Consider the following 18,823-nt stretch of genomic DNA (forward strand, 5'->3'; position numbering starts at 1 on the left):
CACTCACTCACACACACACACACACACACACACACACACACACACACACACACACACACACAACCTGTGCACACTCAAATCCACATTTGTCTTAATCTAAAAATACTTTTGGCTTTAAGACGTAACAACATTATACTCAACTCCGAGACTAAAGACTAAATCTCTTGACATCGAACAGGAAGCCTAACGTCTACAGGAAGCTTAACTTCAGTAGTTATGTGTTTTCGAGTACCTGTAGACATGTTGTAATAGTATAATAAAAGATTTAAATCTCTAATCCTTAAAGTGACAGTGCTGGATGTCAGTTCCAGGTTGATCCCTTTCCATTGTGAGTTCTAGAAAGGAACAGCAGAACCCACATCTACTCAGATGTGAAAGAAAAACAGCCAAGAATAGACTCTATATATCAATAGTGTTAAATATCTAGATTCTCTCTGTCAGTGCAAAGCTAGAGCTGTGGACAGTACAGCATGCAGTGTTGGCAGGTACTGAGCACGGGAGACATGCTGAAGCATCTCCAGACCCAGTCGCTAAACGTTGTCGCCGTCGTCGACCCGTTCGGCTTCGCATGGACGGATCTGGTTGTGCATAAGAAACTCCCATGTATAAGCTAATGTTAGTACCTATAGACTTCTCAAATATATACAGAATAAAAAGCAAGTTTTTGCTTAAAAATACCTTAATCATGTGCTAATATCCAAACTTGTACAAAGAGTAACAAACAATGCAGCTAAAAATCGGCGAATCCTCTCTCGTCTCCACGTAGTTACAGTAGCAGCTTGTTGACCAACAGTCGCCTAACTGTTGGTGTTGATCCAGTTAAGTTTATCCAGCCAGACGTTCGGCTTGCGCCTCGACTGGCAGCAATCTCTGCTGCTGGGACTTTCTCTGTATGCCTCCAGTCCCGTTCCATAACTCCCCCCCCAAACCTTCGATGTCCTCTCTTTCATCTGTATTGCACCAAAGATAAATCAGAACGAGCTCTAGCTCTCTTAAAAAAAAGCCCCCCCCAAAAAAAACCAAGAAAGAAAGAAAAAAAAAGTGGGATTTGATTCCAAGGCGCCAAGAAACTGGAAGCCAGGTGAGGTTTCCTCTGAGAGATAGAGGACGAAGGAGGAGGAGAGGAGGAGGAAGGTCAGTGGATGTCTCGGCACATTGGGAGGTTGACGAAAATGAAAACATTGAACTCGATGAGTATGGAGAAGCACAGGAAGATGGCGTACATGATGAGGCAGACCAGGCCCAGTCGCCGGTCCAGAGTCCACTTGTTTAAATGGACGCCAACAACCTGCAGGCAGAAAAGGTGGAGTCAAAAGAAAAACACACTGGAAACTGCAGAACAAGAAGTAAACAATGGGAGTCAATGGGAGTCAAGGTCATATCCAACCAACACAAAAAAAATTCTTCTTTTTCTTTTTTTTTTTTTTTTTTTTTTTACGATTCATTTATTCATGATAAAATTATTCATTTCTAAACTAGAAGCTCGAAGCTAAAAGCAGCTCAGTCCCATACGCTGAAAATGCCCAAATCTCGCAATGCTAAAGACTCATTCAAAAATATTAGGATTAGTTATATAATACGGAAAGTTTTTCATTTTTCATTACATCCATTTTCATAACTAAAATAAAATTAACGTGCGCTTCCAAAGTCTGTCTGTCTATAAAGAATAACTTACTCTAGTCCTGGTGCTATACCCATTTCACATTCCATTACCCACAATGCACTGTGCACTCAGTGCAGGAATGTTTTAAAATGTTTTGTAGCAGTTTTTAGTTGAATAAATTATCTATTAGATGTGAACAAACATCCATTAATAAAAACATATGTGGCGTTGACTTTCAAGACGGTCAAGAGGAGTATGACCAAACACCTTTTAGTCGCGTTCTCGGGGCTTCTGGGACCCCAGGTTGGGACCCACTGTCCTATCCTTTAATGCCTTATATTGTGTCATACAGTATTAAACAGGCTTGCATTGTATCATGTCCATCACACTGCACTGCATCCCGTTGTATGCTATGATACCGTGTTGTATTATATTCACATCATACGTTGTACACTATCATGCTGCATCATATATCATATCCTGTCTTATTGTTTTGTATTGATCACATTTCATCATACTGATCCTTGATACTTGTATTCTATCATAGTGTAATTTATTGCTTTGTATCACATTATTTTACTTTGATTGTACATAGAATAACTGAGAAAAAGTTCTTCAGTCGGAACAAACAGGTTTGAGGCTGAGAACATCTGAACACGGCGTGACTGAGTGGGACATTGTTTTGGTGTTTACAGGGGATTTGTCATTAATAAAAATAGCCAATAGAATACTGGTAGCCTCGCTTTTTCATTCTGGCAGAGTAAAACGGATTCAGCTTTTCCAAATACACAGTTTGGGCTGGATTAGCTCACTGCTACAGCCAGGTGCACTTGAGGCCATAAATCACAACACAATTATTCTTTTGTTTAATGTGCACATGAAATATGCTCATGATTAAACTGCTTTGCCAACTATAACTGTAACTTTCGTTCTTTTACTGCTGGAATTGAAGCAAATACCAGTAATCGTACAAATAAAGAAACTTTATCATCTATTTTTTAAAGATTGTCAGAACTACTGAATATTACATTTACAAAATAAATATTTCATCAATAAATTAAAGTTTCTTTTGAAGATTTAAAATATTTATTTTTTGTTGAACTGATATGTAAAATAAAATTGTTTGCCATCTTCTTTTTAGTGGAAATGAGGAACTGAGGACACTTTTCAGAAGAATCTGTTCTTTCTGAATCCAATTGTTTTGTTGTCATCTGATTTTCTGCTTGTCAGAGACACATCATCAACGTCAACCACTGGTCCCAGTGGTCATCTGTGAAAAAGTCTTCTGAGAGCATACTGGGTGGTCTTTTTCACTTCTCCAACTAGAATCAGACACTCAGCTTGAAGGTCATGACCATTTAACAGGGGTGTCTGTCACTGGTCTTTTAAAACTTGCTTTTTTTGTATTATTATTTTGTGTATTATTGTAAAGCACTTCAGATTTTATCTTGAAAGGTGCTGTATATTTAGACATTTATTTACTTTACAATCCACACAGAATTCTCCTGAAATTTTCTCAATATTTCACAGTTCTTTTCAATCTATTATTAAGAATCTTTAAAAATAAAACAAGCAAAAAAACTTATTGATAATTCTCTGATGAAATTTTGCACAAAGTGACAAACTACAACCCAAGCTTGATTGGACAGACTAAACCTTTAGTGTAGGTTATTTTATATCCAATCCTGACACCCTCACCTCTCGCTGGTTAATCTGTTTATTGGAAAATGGTGTAAAATTTGGCATTTTTACTATCTAAATGCACAGAAGTTTGTTCATAGAGGATACTGAAAATACATTTGCTCTTAACATTTAGCAAGACTGCTGAGAAAAGCTGTTTAAATTGGAACAAAATGTATTTTCATAACGAATGTGTTGACTTTCATGTTTTTCATCTGCAGTCTTCGATGATCAATTGAAGACTCTCCCTTTAAAGACATGTTTAAAAAACGAAACATTGAAAAATAACAACAATCTAAGTTTCTGAAGCAGAGAGATATTGAACATCAGCCAGTTAAATCTTTGAACCCTTGTTGGAGGTCAATGCCTGCACTGGGAAACACGTCTTTACTGAAAGCTGCAGGCCTGTGTCTGCAGCCTGATTAACTGTAATCAATGAAGAAACTTCTGCAAGGAGGCCCACTTACAGCAAGCAGTAAAAACCGAGTACTTACTGTGAAGAACACTGAGGCTAGTAAGAGTCCAACAGAAAATATGAGTCCCCTGCTGTTGAGATGAATCTGAGGAGACAGATGCAGAAAGATAAGTTTAATGAGTTTTATGCTTTTAAAATATGATGAGGTGCTGTGCTGCAGTTTCCCAATAAACACACTCTGACAGACATATCTGTTCTATTCTGGGCTGAGCTCAGGAAACTCTCCTCTGGTGAAGCACTCACGTTGGAGCCGTAGTCGATGCAGAGCGTTTGCAGAGCCCACGGCAGGCCCAGGCCCACCAGGATGTCAAACACATTACTGCCTATAGAGTTGGAGATGGCCATGTCTCCCATACCTGAGGCAAGGAGAACAACACTGTCAGCGCCTGTGTGCAGCCACGAGACGAGTCCTTTATGACAAGCAACATTCTGCAGGGCAGCGCCACAACTCTACAACGTTTCTGCCTCACTCGACACGTGTATTGATTTCGGCTTCCTGCACATGTGCGTCTGTCTGGGTTTGTACCTTGACGTGCAACTATCACACTGGCCATGCAGTCTGGAACACTGGTGCCCGCCGCGAGGAAGGTGATGCCCATGATGACATCAGGGATGCCGAGAGTGAAGCCGATCACGGTCACCTGAAAACACACAGATTTCACCTCAACTTTGACTTTTCCTGTTGCAACTTGTTAAACTAGAGCACATGTTCTCATCTGGAAATAAATTCCTGTTTAACCCAACTTTAATGGAACATCGGTGCAAAACATGTCAGCAGAAAGTCAAAGAAACGTCATCCTCAGATGATCCTGTCTGGTAAAGGGGGACTTGGTTTGTCTATTAAAGAACTTTTTTGATTCCTTAATGAAAAGAGTTAAAGTTATACTGTTTATTTTGCAATAAATTACCCAATAACAAACATATAAGTATCAAAGCGCCCACTTGCATATTTAACTTCCGTCTGAAATGATCCGTTAAAGGTGGTCTCTTTCAGCTCCGTCTACCAAATAACCCAGGCTGCTCTGATTGGTCAGCTGACTGCTCTTCTCCTATTTATCTTCTGTGTGCTGTTGTAAAACAATAAACACCTTCTTCCGACCAAAAACAGGTAGGAGAAGAAAAACTGGGACAAAAAACTTAGGGCTTACTGGTATTTTGAACAATTTTCCAAGCAATTTTTTTAAACTAAGGCACACAAGGCGCATTTCCATAAGCTGTGATTAAAAAGTAGGCTGTTGTAGTGTTGGGACATTAATAGTAGGATGTAAGAGACGTTGGGGAGAAAGGAAAACAAATAGAAAGAAGAATGGCTCATGTGATCAGTTTTATTTCTGAATTTGCACTTCCTACCAAGTTGGGAAGGAAGCCGTTGTTTCTGAATTATTCTTGTAATTCTTATTTCTGGATTATTCTTCCTCTATATGAATGTCCTTGGTCATTAAAAAAAGAGAAAAACTTTGTAAAAAAATTATACAAAAAAAAAGGATCTTGTAATTAAAAGGAAAATGACAGAAGAGATTATTTTGTGTGAAACGATCTTCCTTCTGAAAAACGTTTTACAAGAAGTGAATAGAAGTCAAGAACAAAATAACTAACAAACTTAGGAGCTTTAAAAAGATCAATTTCTATCAGTCTTTTCTGCAGGGGTTTCCAAATTGAGCCCTCCAGGTTTGGTGTCCTGCAGGTATTGGATGTTTCCCTGCTGCAACACATCTGATTCAAATTAAATTGATCTTCGCGGCTTGTTGTCCAGTTCTGTTAATGATCCATTCATTTGAATCAGGTTTGTTGCTACTGGGACACAGGAAACAACAGCAGGATACGAGATTCACATACCAAATGTCTTTTATGCACAGTTTGCAGACATTTATGTGAATGCAAACTAAAAAGAAGGCAGCAAAGCAGGACAGATTCAGAGCATCAAGTGTTGCTGCAGCAAAAACTTGATGGAGCTGAGGGTTTTATTTAAAACCACGTTCAGTAGCATCACAGTCACTGACTGTCATTATTTACAGAATTATAAATGTCTTATCCATTCATTCAGCGTCTTCTCCACTTGCTCTTAATCAACACTTTACTTGGAACCACAACCTTTAATCCCCAGAAAGTCTTGAAATCGTCTTTATTTCTGTCAATGATGCTTTTAAAGTCCTATTATCAGTGGTGTAGTGGACCCTAGTGGTGTAGTGGGTATACTCTCAATTTTTCGTCCATTTAAAAAAAAACAGAAAAACGTAGCCCAGAAAAACACTTTCAGAAAAAGTGACATGTAAAATTACTCTATTTAGTCTACCTCTACCCCAAAAATCCATCATATATCTGCTCCTTGTCACATAATTTATGCTCTTCGGTTATGAAGAGTTATGAAATGACTAAACCAGTACAGGAACACAGACTGGTGAGAGACAGGCTCATAGACATATATACATATATTTTTATTATGTCTATGTTTAGGCTAAAGTTAACGCAGCTAATGGCTGGTATACTCCGTATACCCACGTATACCTTGGACTACACCACTGCCATCATTTCAGAAAAAAACAAACAAAGACCGATTAGATTCAGCACGTTAAACATCAGGATGTGAGCAAATGACATGTAGACTCACCATCCAGACCATGATGTACGAGAGTCCAGCAATCCAGATGGTGGCGGTGAAGAAGGAAACCATGAACCATCTCTCCCAGCGCCTCTTGGAGCAGTTGGGCACAGTGAAGAACAGAAGGAGGGACAACGGCCACATGAAGACCCACTTCAGCTTGTTACAGGCTCCAGCTGGATGGAGGCGAAGAGTAAAACAGGATTAATTGCAGCGCTTGCGACCGGGATGACTGGATATCAGGTCGGTAATCTGTGTCACACCTGGAACTTTAAAAGGGACCAGGGGCCCCCCTGTATCATCTTCTCCCTCTCCTTCCTCGTCATTCTCATTGTTCTCGTTGTCCTCATTCTCGGTTTCCGTCTCGTTTCCCGACTCCAGCCGATGGAGCTTGCACCTCCCGTTCAGGCCCTGTTCAACTCCGCCCATCCCGTTCTCTAAGCCACGCCTCCCCGGAGCTCGGCCCGCGGAGTCCGAGTCACCGTTGGTGATGCGGTTTACCCGGGTCTCTGTTGTATTTATCAGTCTCTGTCTCTAGAAAATCATCACAGGAAGCATTAACATGCAACGGCCACACCACCGCAGAGAGACGTTTTACAGGCCTGGCAAAAAAATGCAGCTTCTTTTTTTTTGTTTTAAAAAGACTTTAGACTTTCTTTCCTATTCCCTCTTCCTAAATGTGTTATTTGGTTGAGATTCTGCAGCAGAAAGGCATCACAGAGAGAAGATAAACATCCTCCATCCTACTTCTGAACACAGACCCTTATTTGGTTTGTATTTATGCTAAATCTGGAAGGTTTGCTAAGGTTTTGACGGTGATTTTCCAGATAAACAACAGATAACAACATTCTTCCTGTCCATGTGCGTTGCATTCATACTTCTAAATGTAATTATTTGACATCGGGTTAACTACATGCTGTGTGTGTTCAGTTAAGCGTTAATATACCTCGTTGATGAGCATGCGGGAGGCCATGGTGAGGCGGGTTCTCGGGGAGAAATGACTGGTGATCATGATCCTCATGCCAGCTTCAGAGAAAGACAGCTGGTGGGGGTATGCAGACAGCAGCTCATCCACCATCAGCACAGACGGTTTGCAGTGGAAGTTAGCTGCAGACACAGAATTCAGCAAACATCTGACAGCTGCAAAGACTCTTTAAGCGAAAGTCAGCGCTGGTGTTTACCCATCCATATTTACCCTTCCATCATCCATCCATCCATTTGATCAGTTTACCTATCTATCCATCCATTTATCCATTTGCCAATCACCCAACCACCCATCCATCCACATACCCAGTCATCCACCCAGCTATCCATTTATATCCATTTAGTATTTTTATTTATCAATCCATCCATCCAGTTTATCCATTCATCCATCCTTTAGACCAATAAACCAGTCCATCCATTTATCATGCATCTGTCAGTTCATTGGATCAATGAAGAGCTGCTGAATGAGGCCCATTGATCTGAAGAAAACTAATAAATCCACCATGGATTGTGTCAAAAATAGAAGAAATGGAGGTTTTGCCATGAAATTTGAATCTGAAACCAGCATGGAAGAAAAAACTTCAGATTTTTTTTATGTAATTCTGCTTTGAAGTTAGGTTAAAAAAAAACAAACATTTGCAAGTCAGTGTCATAGACTGTGGGTATGGAAAACACTGACAAGAGTGATATCTTTATTATCCAGGGCAAGATTCATGAAGCTTTTTTAAATCAGCATCGCCTGGGACTGCTGGGAAACGCTGCCTTTAGATTCATGCAGGTTTCAGCATGCAGAGATGAGAAACTACAACATGCACGAAGCAGAATCGGCTCTGGTACCTTTCTTAAGCAGGACTGCAGTGGCGTCACATGAAACATTATCTTCCAGATCAGTGCTGCCTGTCAGCCCATTGGCCAGGTTCACAGAGTTCTTCTTTCGACGGTCGAAGTAACGATGAGCCCTGCCGTTGAACCTGATGACGAAAGACAATCAGATCTTTATGAATAATACAGAATTAATAAGTTCACCGCGGGCCTTTAGCTGTTTCTGATGACCAAACTCACTTCATGATGAGGATGTAGACTGCATACATGAGGATCAGGACAAGAGATTCCCACCTGGGTACAAACACAAGTCATATCTGCAGTCACTCTGGGGTTTCAGAAATAGATTTAGGATGTATTTAGGGTTCTACATCAAATATCAATACGCACCAGCAGACCTTCTCATCATAGATGAACTAAAGAGACGAGACAAAGGGGACAGAATGGGACATCAGGGATACGGAGCAAGACTTCAATTGATTCAACATTTCAGCTTCTCTGCCAGTAGGGGGCGTAAAGTAGCAAGAGCTCAAACCACCAACCAGAGAAAGGTCAAAAGGTCGAGGCCAAATGGTTTTTCACTTAAAAGGTAAGAACTGTTCAAATTCTCTAAATGTAGAATAAAACTGAGCTTCAGTATTTTATTATCTTTTTTATTGAATAAAACTAAATAATTGCCCCGCAATATTCAATAGTCAGTCATATTTGTGTTTAATAATACCATGCAGTCACATGAACAGATTCATGCAAAAGATTTTATTTGTTATTGTTTGCATTTCTGCACAAGTTTCTAAATTTTTCTAAACTTTTTTTTTTTTTTTTAATTGTTGCAACGGGGGAGGGAACTGAACGTCCGTGCGTTTCTCATCCCTGCTTTTATAAACTTTACGACTTTTTTTTACATTTTTTTAATTTTTTTTTTTAATCAGAAGTTGAAAAAAATTATTAAGAAAAAAAGTAACTTTTTTTTTTTTTTTTTTTTTTTTAACTTTTTAAATGAGACAAAGTTTGGTCTTTTGGTTTGTCTTCATATTGTGAAAGCAAAGAAAGGAACTGAAAAAAAACTACAGCAAATGAATGTAAACACATAAGATATTGGGGTTTTTTTCACAGAAATTGCTGACAAAAACATAAATAATATAATTTCTATAAATAAAAAATTGCAGGTTTAAAATGTAAGCTAATCTCTGCCTCACATGGAAAGCATCAGGTAACAGTAAACTACTATTAACTACTAAATACCAATATAATAACATAAATATACATCACTATTTTAAAAAAACAAAATATCATCAGAAGTTTAAAAATAAATAATAATATAATATAAATTGTATTTCTGTTATTTATAGTGGAGCTAATTTACTACGTTTTAAACTATCATTTAAGTCTAAAATAAATAATGAAAGACTATTGATAATATTGTGAAGAAAAAATAAAATTGACTTAAAAAAATGACATGAACCCCCTGAAAAGATGTTCACTGTGGCCAAATTATTCCGCATGTGCTGTTTTTGTTCCATTCTCCTGAATAATCGATGTGAATGAAGATTCTTTAATTATAAAAATATGATATTACATCATACACTGACATGAAAACATTAAATGAACTGGAAATGTTCACATGTCATGTTTCTAAAACCAAACAAAACATGTTTCTAGATCCAGTTCCATGTTAAGATGGAGACATTCGCTGATATCAACTCTGTCACCTGTTATAGTCGGAAGTCATGGATAGTTTCAGCCTGGATCTCACTGATGAGACCAGAATTTCCTCTTAACTTTCTTTCTAGCGGTATAATCAAAGGAAACCATCAAACCTGTCTAAAATGATCATCAGGGATTGAAACACACAGGAGAAACAACATGCAAATCCTACATGCAGACTATTACGGAACGCAGTGTTCACACACACATCCCAGTTTGCGTTAAATCCCTTCACTTCCTCTCTGCAGAATGCATTTTGTAGCGATCTCTGGACTTCAGCTGAGTATAAGGTATTAATACTGATAGTATCTCTTACCACGATGAGGGCTATGATAGAAAATGTGTAATAAATGGAATCTCGGAGTAGAGCCCAATGAGAGAGCTTCACAGCCTGAAAGGAAAAAATGAAAACAAGATAAACACACTGACAATAATAACTAAATAAATCAGTTTTCACGCACACACACACACACACACACACACACACACACACACACACACACACACACGCACGCACACACACACACACACACACACACACACATATAGAAAGGCTGTTTATAGTTGGAGTTGACCCGTCTCCCAGGTGATCTGATAGGTTTACAGCTGGAATGCATGTTGTGATTGGCTGTCGCCCACCCAGCTGTGGCACAATAAGGACAAATTACACTCGCCAGTCACTTCACCAGGCCCACCTGTTGAACGGCTTGTTAACACACACATCTAACGGACCAATCACATGGTATCAACTCTGCACACGTAGTTATGTAAACATGGTCAAGATTTAATAACACTTTTTCTTTTCTTTCTGATGATAATGACAAGAATAGTGACTTTGCATTGATGCCTGTTTGTATCATTTGTTGTTCTGTTTCTATTTAATCTTTCAGTCTTATTAACTTGTTTTAATGCTTCTATTTCTAATGTTTTATTTTAACGTCGCTTTGATGTCTTATGTAAAGCACGTTGAGTTGGATGCCTTGCCTGCTGCTGGTGGTGTAGTGATGCATGGGGGATATTTTCTTGGCACACATAGCATGCCAACATGGCATGTTATGTGTGACAGTATTGTTACTGACCATGCCCATCTCTCTGTGGCCACAGTGTATCCACTCTCTCCAATCCACATCCACCAAATTAGTGTCCTGTTTTTTATACCTATTATATTATATATATATATAGATATATATATATATCTATATATATATTGTTGTTTTTGTTGTTTTGTATTTAATTGTATTTTTCTGTACGATGACTTGAGTGTCATTAAAGGCGTCCAGAAATAAAATGTATTTTCATCATTATTATTATGATCTTCAGATGGTTGGGATAATGCATCATGTCACAAAGCTCAAATCTGCTTTATTGAAAATAACAATAAGTTTACTGTGATAGCTCAAAATTCTGCAATAATCTTCTGCTTTCTGGTGTCCATCAAGGAGCAGAAGACAAAAATCAGATAAAGTGCTGCAGAATTTTGAACAAAGTTTGTACCATAAAGTGATGCCAAATGTCTCAGAAACATTATGTATAATTTGTGTCACACTGAGTTGTTTTGGGTTAAGGTGGTTCTGAATGAAGGAGGAGGCTAGCAAGGTGGATATAATAAAGATGTTGATGATTGTATAACCTTGTTTTACATTCAGTAGCTTGTAAATTGATAGAGTCATAAGAATGTGGGGAGTTCGCATCAAAATGTAGTCTGAAAGATTAGTCTCAACCTGTCCTGAGTGTTTCCACCTGTAGTCAGAGTTGTTTGCTCATGGATGCATGTAACCACCAGGTGTTAGCAGCCTCTTAGAGTCACGCTTTAGCCTCACTGAAGTTTGTGATACAGAAAATTCTTTTCACAGTTTTGCAAAACGAACTGCAAGGTAACATCCCACATGGGCCGTGCCAGTGTTTACTGACTTTATGTAACCTGATACGATGCAGTAGCCTACAGGGATGTGACTAACACCCTCCCACACAGCGCATGGTCAGAGGTCACATCTTTTACGTGCCACTCCCAGCTGCAGAACTGTTTGCAAGCAGAACAAAGCTCTGCCATGTTTGCTTGTGCTGCGTTTCATTGTACGACGAACCTGTGAAGAGCAGTCAGCCAAAGACAACAAGCAGCAGCGAAGAAGCGCACAGCCTGGACTGGGATGCAACGCATCCCTCCGAGCTACATTACAGCGCCCATCTTTCCCCCTCATTATCTCTGCACGATTACATAATGCACTATCCAGGATTGCATCACTGTTTGGAGTTCAGCACATACATTTTTCAAAAGAAAGAGCTTATCCTTGTGCCTGGCGTGTCAGGATCAGAAAACGGCTGCACTGTGTAATGTTCTCTCTACGTCTCATGCAAAAGAGATACGGACTAACGATACCGGGGTGATGAGCATGCGAGCGCGGAAGAAGACAAAAGAAAAACAAAAGACCTGGATCAGTGTAGCTGCACAAACTGACGGTATTGTGCTGCATTTTCTTCAGAAATGCACGCTCTGTTTGCACGGTGCCGTGTGTAAAGGTGAAATCAGGTTGGCAGCCGTACGCTTTTGAAATGCCACCACGTGAGCGGCGAGCTCAGCCGTGGCTGCCGTGACATCATACCTGGCCAGCGAAGAAGCCGCACACACCGATGATGCAGAGGATGTTGAAGACGGCTGAGCCCACAATCGTCCCGACACCCACATCACCTTTCGTGATGAACACCCCTGAGGAGGGAAAGACAAAAACACAGACACAGCTGACTCCTCAGAGGTCATAGAGGTGGACGCTACATCTCTCTGAACACGTGTGTGTACATGGACATGTAAAGTGATGCTGCTGGCTCTGATGTTCTCTGTATTTTTTAAGTGGACAGAACTGCACACACACAGGATCAAAGGGAGGGAAAAAAAAAACACATGTGACCTGAACTCACCACAGCACAGCGATGCTCCAGAGCTCATTACATAAGACAACTTTAATGTGAAGTAAAAAGCATCACTGTACAGCATCCATAAAAGTCGTGCGTTTTCCCTCCCTGCCTGCACAGTCACTTCAGTTGGAGCTGACTTGAGGGGTGGGGTGGGCGGGGGTAGTAAATACTGTTACCTACCGATGATGGAGGTGAAGAGCTCGGGAGCAGAGCTGCCAGCAGCCATGAAGGTTGCACCTGCCACGTCCTCGCTGAGGTTGAGGCGCTGAGAGGACATAGGACAGAGACAAGTGTTTACAGGAAACAGCTGTTGCAGTTTAAAACCCAGTCGCTGCCTGACCTCTGACCCCTGAGCAGATCATCACACTCTAACTGTAGCTCATATTAGTGCTGCTGTGTAAATATACTGCAATGTGGTGTTTTATCACTCAGTTTAAAAACTACATAAACTACATCTCTGACCGCAGCAACAGTTTAGAGCAGAGAGATGGGCAGTGGTCCGGGTGGGGTGGGGGGGTCTGAAATTGTTTTTGGTTCATGTAGCTGATTCAAACAATGATTATTCAGTGATTCATACAGCTGAGCTTTCTTAGCTCTCAGTGGAAATTTTCTTTGTTTTTTTTTTTTTTTTTTAAATGATACTCAGAATATAAAAACTATTGACTCCTCTCCAACCTGAAATCAGAAAAAGTCTGGAATGACACAGAAAGAAGTGAAGAAGAAGGAAAGAAAAGTAAAAGAATAATTCTTATGTCATTTAATCACAGACAACAAGACAAAACAGTTCATATTTTGTCTTATTATCTTCTTTTAACCCCTTATTACAGTTTCATTTTTTAATTTGCTGTTGTCAGCAGGGATCTGTAGTCATTTGGGACAAAAACAACACCCAGGAGAAAACTTGGACAAAGGATCATCAATTTTTATCTCAAAAAGTAAGAAAATTTTGAGATTAAAAGTGCTGTTCCACACAGAAATATTGGAGGGAATTTACGTTTTTCTTCATTTACAGAAACCATTCAAGTAATCTGGAGGATTTTCACTGTGTAAGGGACAAGGAAGAGAGTCTAAGCTGAACACAGGCCCCTGGGCCCAGAGTGTTCCAGGGGCCCTGTTCCACACCATAACATCGTAAAAGTTGTGAAGGATATACTGTGAAACAACATTTCTAACATCTCTCTATGTCCAAACTGCTGGTGTATGCCCTACATGGGCCCCCAATGGGTCCCAGGGTCCGTGCCCATAATGCTCATTGGACAATCCGACCTTGGCTGGACATAGTGTTTGTGGTCTCTGAGATGGATCTGCATCCAAAATTATAATCATCACCAAGCTGACAGAACTACATCAACAAGTATTCCTGTGGAAACCTCTGTCAAACCCTACAATGGCTTTGGTTGGGTTGGACCATCATACAGTGCAAACCTGCACTGTGGACAGACCAATCAATACTCAAATTCTTTGTTGGAAAAAATGCAGCAAAGTTCAACAAGGAAAATCCAGATTGTTGTCAGTGACAGGTCCAAAGTCCTGGTTCTGTGAAGGAAGGTGTATGGTTGGGTCAAGGTTTTGCAGCAGAAAAGCTCACTGAGATTTGAGAGCAACATCTGTTGACTTTAACTCGTCATCTTTGGGTCCTCAAAGCATAATGTCTACTGTTTGTTTAAGTTTGGAGAAGGAATGAAAACTTTCCTAGAATCTGTTGCAACCTGAACTAAATAATGGATTTATACAAACAAAACACCTCAATGGACGTGCGACCCGTCCAGGGTGCACCCTGCACCTCGCCTGATGATTGCTGGAATATACTCCAGCTTCCCTGTGACCCTGAATTGGACTAAGCAATACAGAAAACAAACAAATGAAGGAATGAATACTGATTAAACAAAATAAAATATATATATAAACATCTGGAAAAGATTCTCTAGTGTCTGAAACCTTTTAAACCTTTTAAAAATGTTTCAGATCGCTTGTGTCTTGCAAATAAATAATGTTGCTGTGTCTTTCCACAGGCTCCATAAACAGCCATTATCAAGCCACTGATAAATAAGAGCAATCTAGATCTTGTCAAATGAAAAATTACAGGCTGATAATAACTCTCCTATTGATGACTAAGATCATATAAAAAACTGTCTATTTACAAATGAAATATATTCTAATACTCAAAAAATACTAAAACATTTCCAGCTAGGACTGAAACTTAAAATGGAAGAATGAGGAGAGGAGTGGCTGTGGCACAGAAATAGGCTGGATTAGATCATATTTGACAGGTGAAGATGATTTGGGGGCTTTAATACACTTCAGAACACAAAAATGACATGCGGAGTCCCACAGGGATTTTTTTTTTTTTTTTTAACATTCACAAGTTTCCTCCTTCACAGATCATGAAAAAATGTTTTTTTTTTTTACCATATGTATGCAGATGGTATACTAATATAACCACCAGACATGGGGACTGCAATCCTTCACAAAATTTAATAATTTTCTCCAATTAAACAAAGACAAAACAGAAGTAATCATTTTTGGATGGCAAAGAAATGTCCTGCTTATGGTCCTGGTTACTTTATTTTAAGCATTTGAAGCATTTTGAATATTTTTTTCTTTCAAAGTTAACAGTGTCACTACTGAACTACTGGACAAAACATCCCAGTAAAACATAATATGTAATGTTGGAATCAGTAAATGTAGCAAGCTTTTTTCGTTTGGGATTGTAACTCAGCTCTAATGATGCAGACGTCACTGTTTTTGTTTAAATAACCAGTTTTAGGAGGACAGCCGTGCATGGTGTTTTTTTTAAAAAGGAAACTTGTCAGACGTGACTTTAAAACTAAACATGTTGGTTCATACCTCACAGACCTTCTCCAGAGATGGTACGAAGTAGTCGTCGCAGACGAGGGCCAGAGCGCAAAACATGTAAATGGTCTGTGAGGAGACACACAGAGAAGATTATTACCCATAATTCAAAGATGACAAGTCTGATTAATGAACTGATCTTATTTAGCATCTGCTGTGACTTCTGATCCTCTGCAGGATAAAAACATCCTCTTACCCAACTGCTGCACAAACTTTATGTGTTAAATTACCATGAAAATTGAAAACAGAGAGTCTGATGACTAAAGGTTAAAGAGTCACAGATCTCATCAATGCTAATTCACTGGAGAACATTAATGGATGCAACATTAAAAATTCATAAACAACATAACGGTGGGTCAACTCAATTTACATGTTTAAACAGGGAACTTAGTTTTCACTTATAAAGCATGGTGGCTTTAGAAAAGGCTTTTATTATGTCCTCACTGAAGTTCAGTTTAAAATTCAGATCCTTTGTCATTTTAATACAACAAAATAAAAATGCAGAGCTCTTAAATGCTGAAAAAACAATAAATTATCAAAAATATAGCATCCATTCTGTGAACATAAAACAAGCTGCACAGTTTAAATCACACTGAAATATTCCAGTAAAACGGCACAAACACTAAAAAGAACATAACACAACATCAGATCCTGAAAGTCATTTAGTGTCAGAAAAACATCTGGTGGGGGGCCTTAAAAAAATACAAACAAAACAATAAATAGAGATTTTTTTTATGGTAAAATCCGCCAAACTATTTCAGTAAAACAGAGAAGATCTTTTTTCTTCTGACAAACTATGTGGGTTTTATCAAAATTATCTCATAAAACCAAACAAACAAACAAACAAAAAAAACATACTTTGACATTTAAAAAATGGCATTCATTCACAGAGACCTTTGTTTTGTTATATTATCTAATCAATTTTCTTTAAATAATCAGGCAAATTTAGATTTTTTTGTCTGTTTGTTTGATTTTTGGGGGGGAGAAATAAATATGCTAACAACTATTAAACCTGCAAACCAACTTTTGTCCGCCAGACATTTATTGCGTAAAAATACACGTTGAAGCTGAAGGGTTTTAACCCCGATCAACATCCAGACATTATGTTTTCATGAGAGACACATCATGAGGCTAAAACCCTGTAGAATCATTAAGACCAATTAAAACAACTAAGCAAAAGTACTTTGTAGAAATAACAACAGAGACCAAAGTCTGTTCTGATCTGCGAATTATTTTCTCAAGTCATGATTTTCAAAGGAAAAATAATGGTGCTGAAACAAACACACAACACAAATATTATACATGTCTACTGTTTAACTCCAGCTGTTTTGCCATTTACAGCTACTACTGCTACTATTTACCTACAATCCACAAAAACCAATTTCAGCTCAATTTTGGCGCCTATATGCATCAAACATGTCTTTTTGACTTTATTCCAGGCCAAAGAGAAGCATTACTTTTATTTTTTTCAAACACAAATGGAAGTTTCTGATCACTTGTTGATCTTTTTCTGCTCCTGATTGGACATCACAATCAATTTAATGTATCTGATTGGTGGAAAGTTTGACAGGAAGTGTCTTCATCATAATTCACAAGTCATTATAGAGGTCTCTTAGCAACATTTTGGTGTTAGTGATCTTATTTTGATAAAAATGTGATAACTGTTATCATGGATCACTCATTGTCATTGACCATAAAAAGTTTGTGAATAAATGCCACATTTTGCAGGTGGGTAGTAAACCTCTTGGATGGGATATAAATGCCTGAAAAACATCTGTCGATCACCTGAAGGGTGAGTTCACAATTTACCTTAAAGAGTCACACACTACTGTTCTAAAAAAACTGTTTATAATAAAAGAAGCAGCTCGGAGAGCTAGCAGAGTTTTAAGGGTTAATTCAGAAAACATGCAAAATGCTTCTGCAGAAAATAATAAAACTAAAAACGGAACTGAACCAAAACACAGAACTAAAACCTGCAGATCATGACCGTATCTAATGCTTACTTTTTGGTTTTATGTGTTAGTTGCCATGGTGACAGCAAGGGTTTAAAATAACATATTTATCAAATTGTGAACATCTGAAATTATTTCAACTTCTTATTCCAGAAAATAAATCTTTTGTCTTCAGATCAGCTTGAAGATGTACAAAATGACCATATATATACTGTAACATAACTATTACCATCTGTGACAACAGTCTTGTGAAATGTGCCCTTCACGTTTATAGAATAACACTTTATTCATCTTCCTGTGCATTATTACATGAACTGATATGTTTCTTGACAGCGAAGATGAAAGAACATACAGAAGAAACAAAAATGTGTCAGGAAGTGTGTTCAGCCATGAGTCACATTTCACTGAGCAGCATTTTTTTTTTTTTGTTGTAAAGCAGGTGAGAGTGAGCTGAACCTCTCACCACTGAACCCACACACTGAATTACACTCTGTGTCAAACTGCCACAGGCTGGAGGCACATAGCTGCCAGGGTGGACGTTTATCAACTCATAGCAAGCAAAACATCAAAAATCCCATGTGATCATAATAACCAAACTTAATCTGGATTTAGGGTTGAGATGAAGGGCGGGAAAAACAACAGCCTTCATCAGTATGGCTACTGCAGGGAGGTGTCAGCATCTTTCAACATGCATGTAAACTTGTCTGTTTTCGCCTGTGTGACATGTGAACACAACCCAGTCTGTAAATCTTTCTGCAGAGTGATGATGGAAGCTTTGATGTGCTGAGTAAAAGTGGACGTCAGCATTTGGGAGAAAAGCAGCTAAAAACATTAAAATTCTGAGATAAGGCGCTATTACAAAGCCATCGACAGGCTTGAGCTTCTTCTTAATACCAGAAGCAGTCATGACATGTCGTGAGTCACTGACAATGACAACCTGTTTGAATTCAAGTCTAAATTCTGCAGCTAAAGCAGCTTTAGAACATAAGCCACGGGGTGACGCAGCATCTGTTCTCTGATTTGTGTTATTTTGCTTCTTTTTTTTTTTTTTTTTTTAACCCTACAGCTTTTTAATGCATTTTTCATTTTGATTTTAAAGCAGCAAATTAGCATTAGTCGTGTCTGATTATCTGCAAAGAGGAGCAGCTGCAGGTGGAGAGAGTCCTGCCAGCACATTCATATGCAGCACTTTTCTACTATTTTAGTTTCATTTTAATTTAGTCCTTTCTTCTTGAGTTTAA

General features: G+C 38.7%; 1 protein-coding gene across 1 annotated transcript in view; it reads right to left on the reverse strand.

Annotated features, from left to right (window-relative positions):
• Positions 1–1,135: 1,135 nt before the first annotated feature.
• Positions 1,136–18,823, reverse strand: part of slc24a3 (solute carrier family 24 member 3) — a gene marked incomplete at both ends in the record, with an annotated part of 66,523 nt that continues 48,835 nt past the window's right edge. The window contains 14 exons of the mRNA XM_079264906.1: positions 1,136–1,288; positions 3,778–3,843; positions 4,002–4,114; positions 4,285–4,399; positions 6,367–6,533; positions 6,621–6,891; positions 7,304–7,464; positions 8,179–8,312; positions 8,404–8,457; positions 8,554–8,579; positions 10,184–10,258; positions 12,468–12,571; positions 12,958–13,042; positions 15,625–15,699. Of these exons, the coding sequence (XP_079121032.1) occupies positions 1,136–1,288; positions 3,778–3,843; positions 4,002–4,114; positions 4,285–4,399; positions 6,367–6,533; positions 6,621–6,891; positions 7,304–7,464; positions 8,179–8,312; positions 8,404–8,457; positions 8,554–8,579; positions 10,184–10,258; positions 12,468–12,571; positions 12,958–13,042; positions 15,625–15,699 (1,599 nt within the window). The remainder of the gene's footprint in view (positions 1,289–3,777; positions 3,844–4,001; positions 4,115–4,284; positions 4,400–6,366; positions 6,534–6,620; positions 6,892–7,303; positions 7,465–8,178; positions 8,313–8,403; positions 8,458–8,553; positions 8,580–10,183; positions 10,259–12,467; positions 12,572–12,957; positions 13,043–15,624; positions 15,700–18,823) is intronic.

This window comes from Telmatherina bonti (genome assembly GCF_933228915.1).
Source record: "Telmatherina bonti genome assembly, chromosome: 3".
Lineage (NCBI taxonomy): Eukaryota > Metazoa > Chordata > Actinopteri > Atheriniformes > Telmatherinidae > Telmatherina > Telmatherina bonti.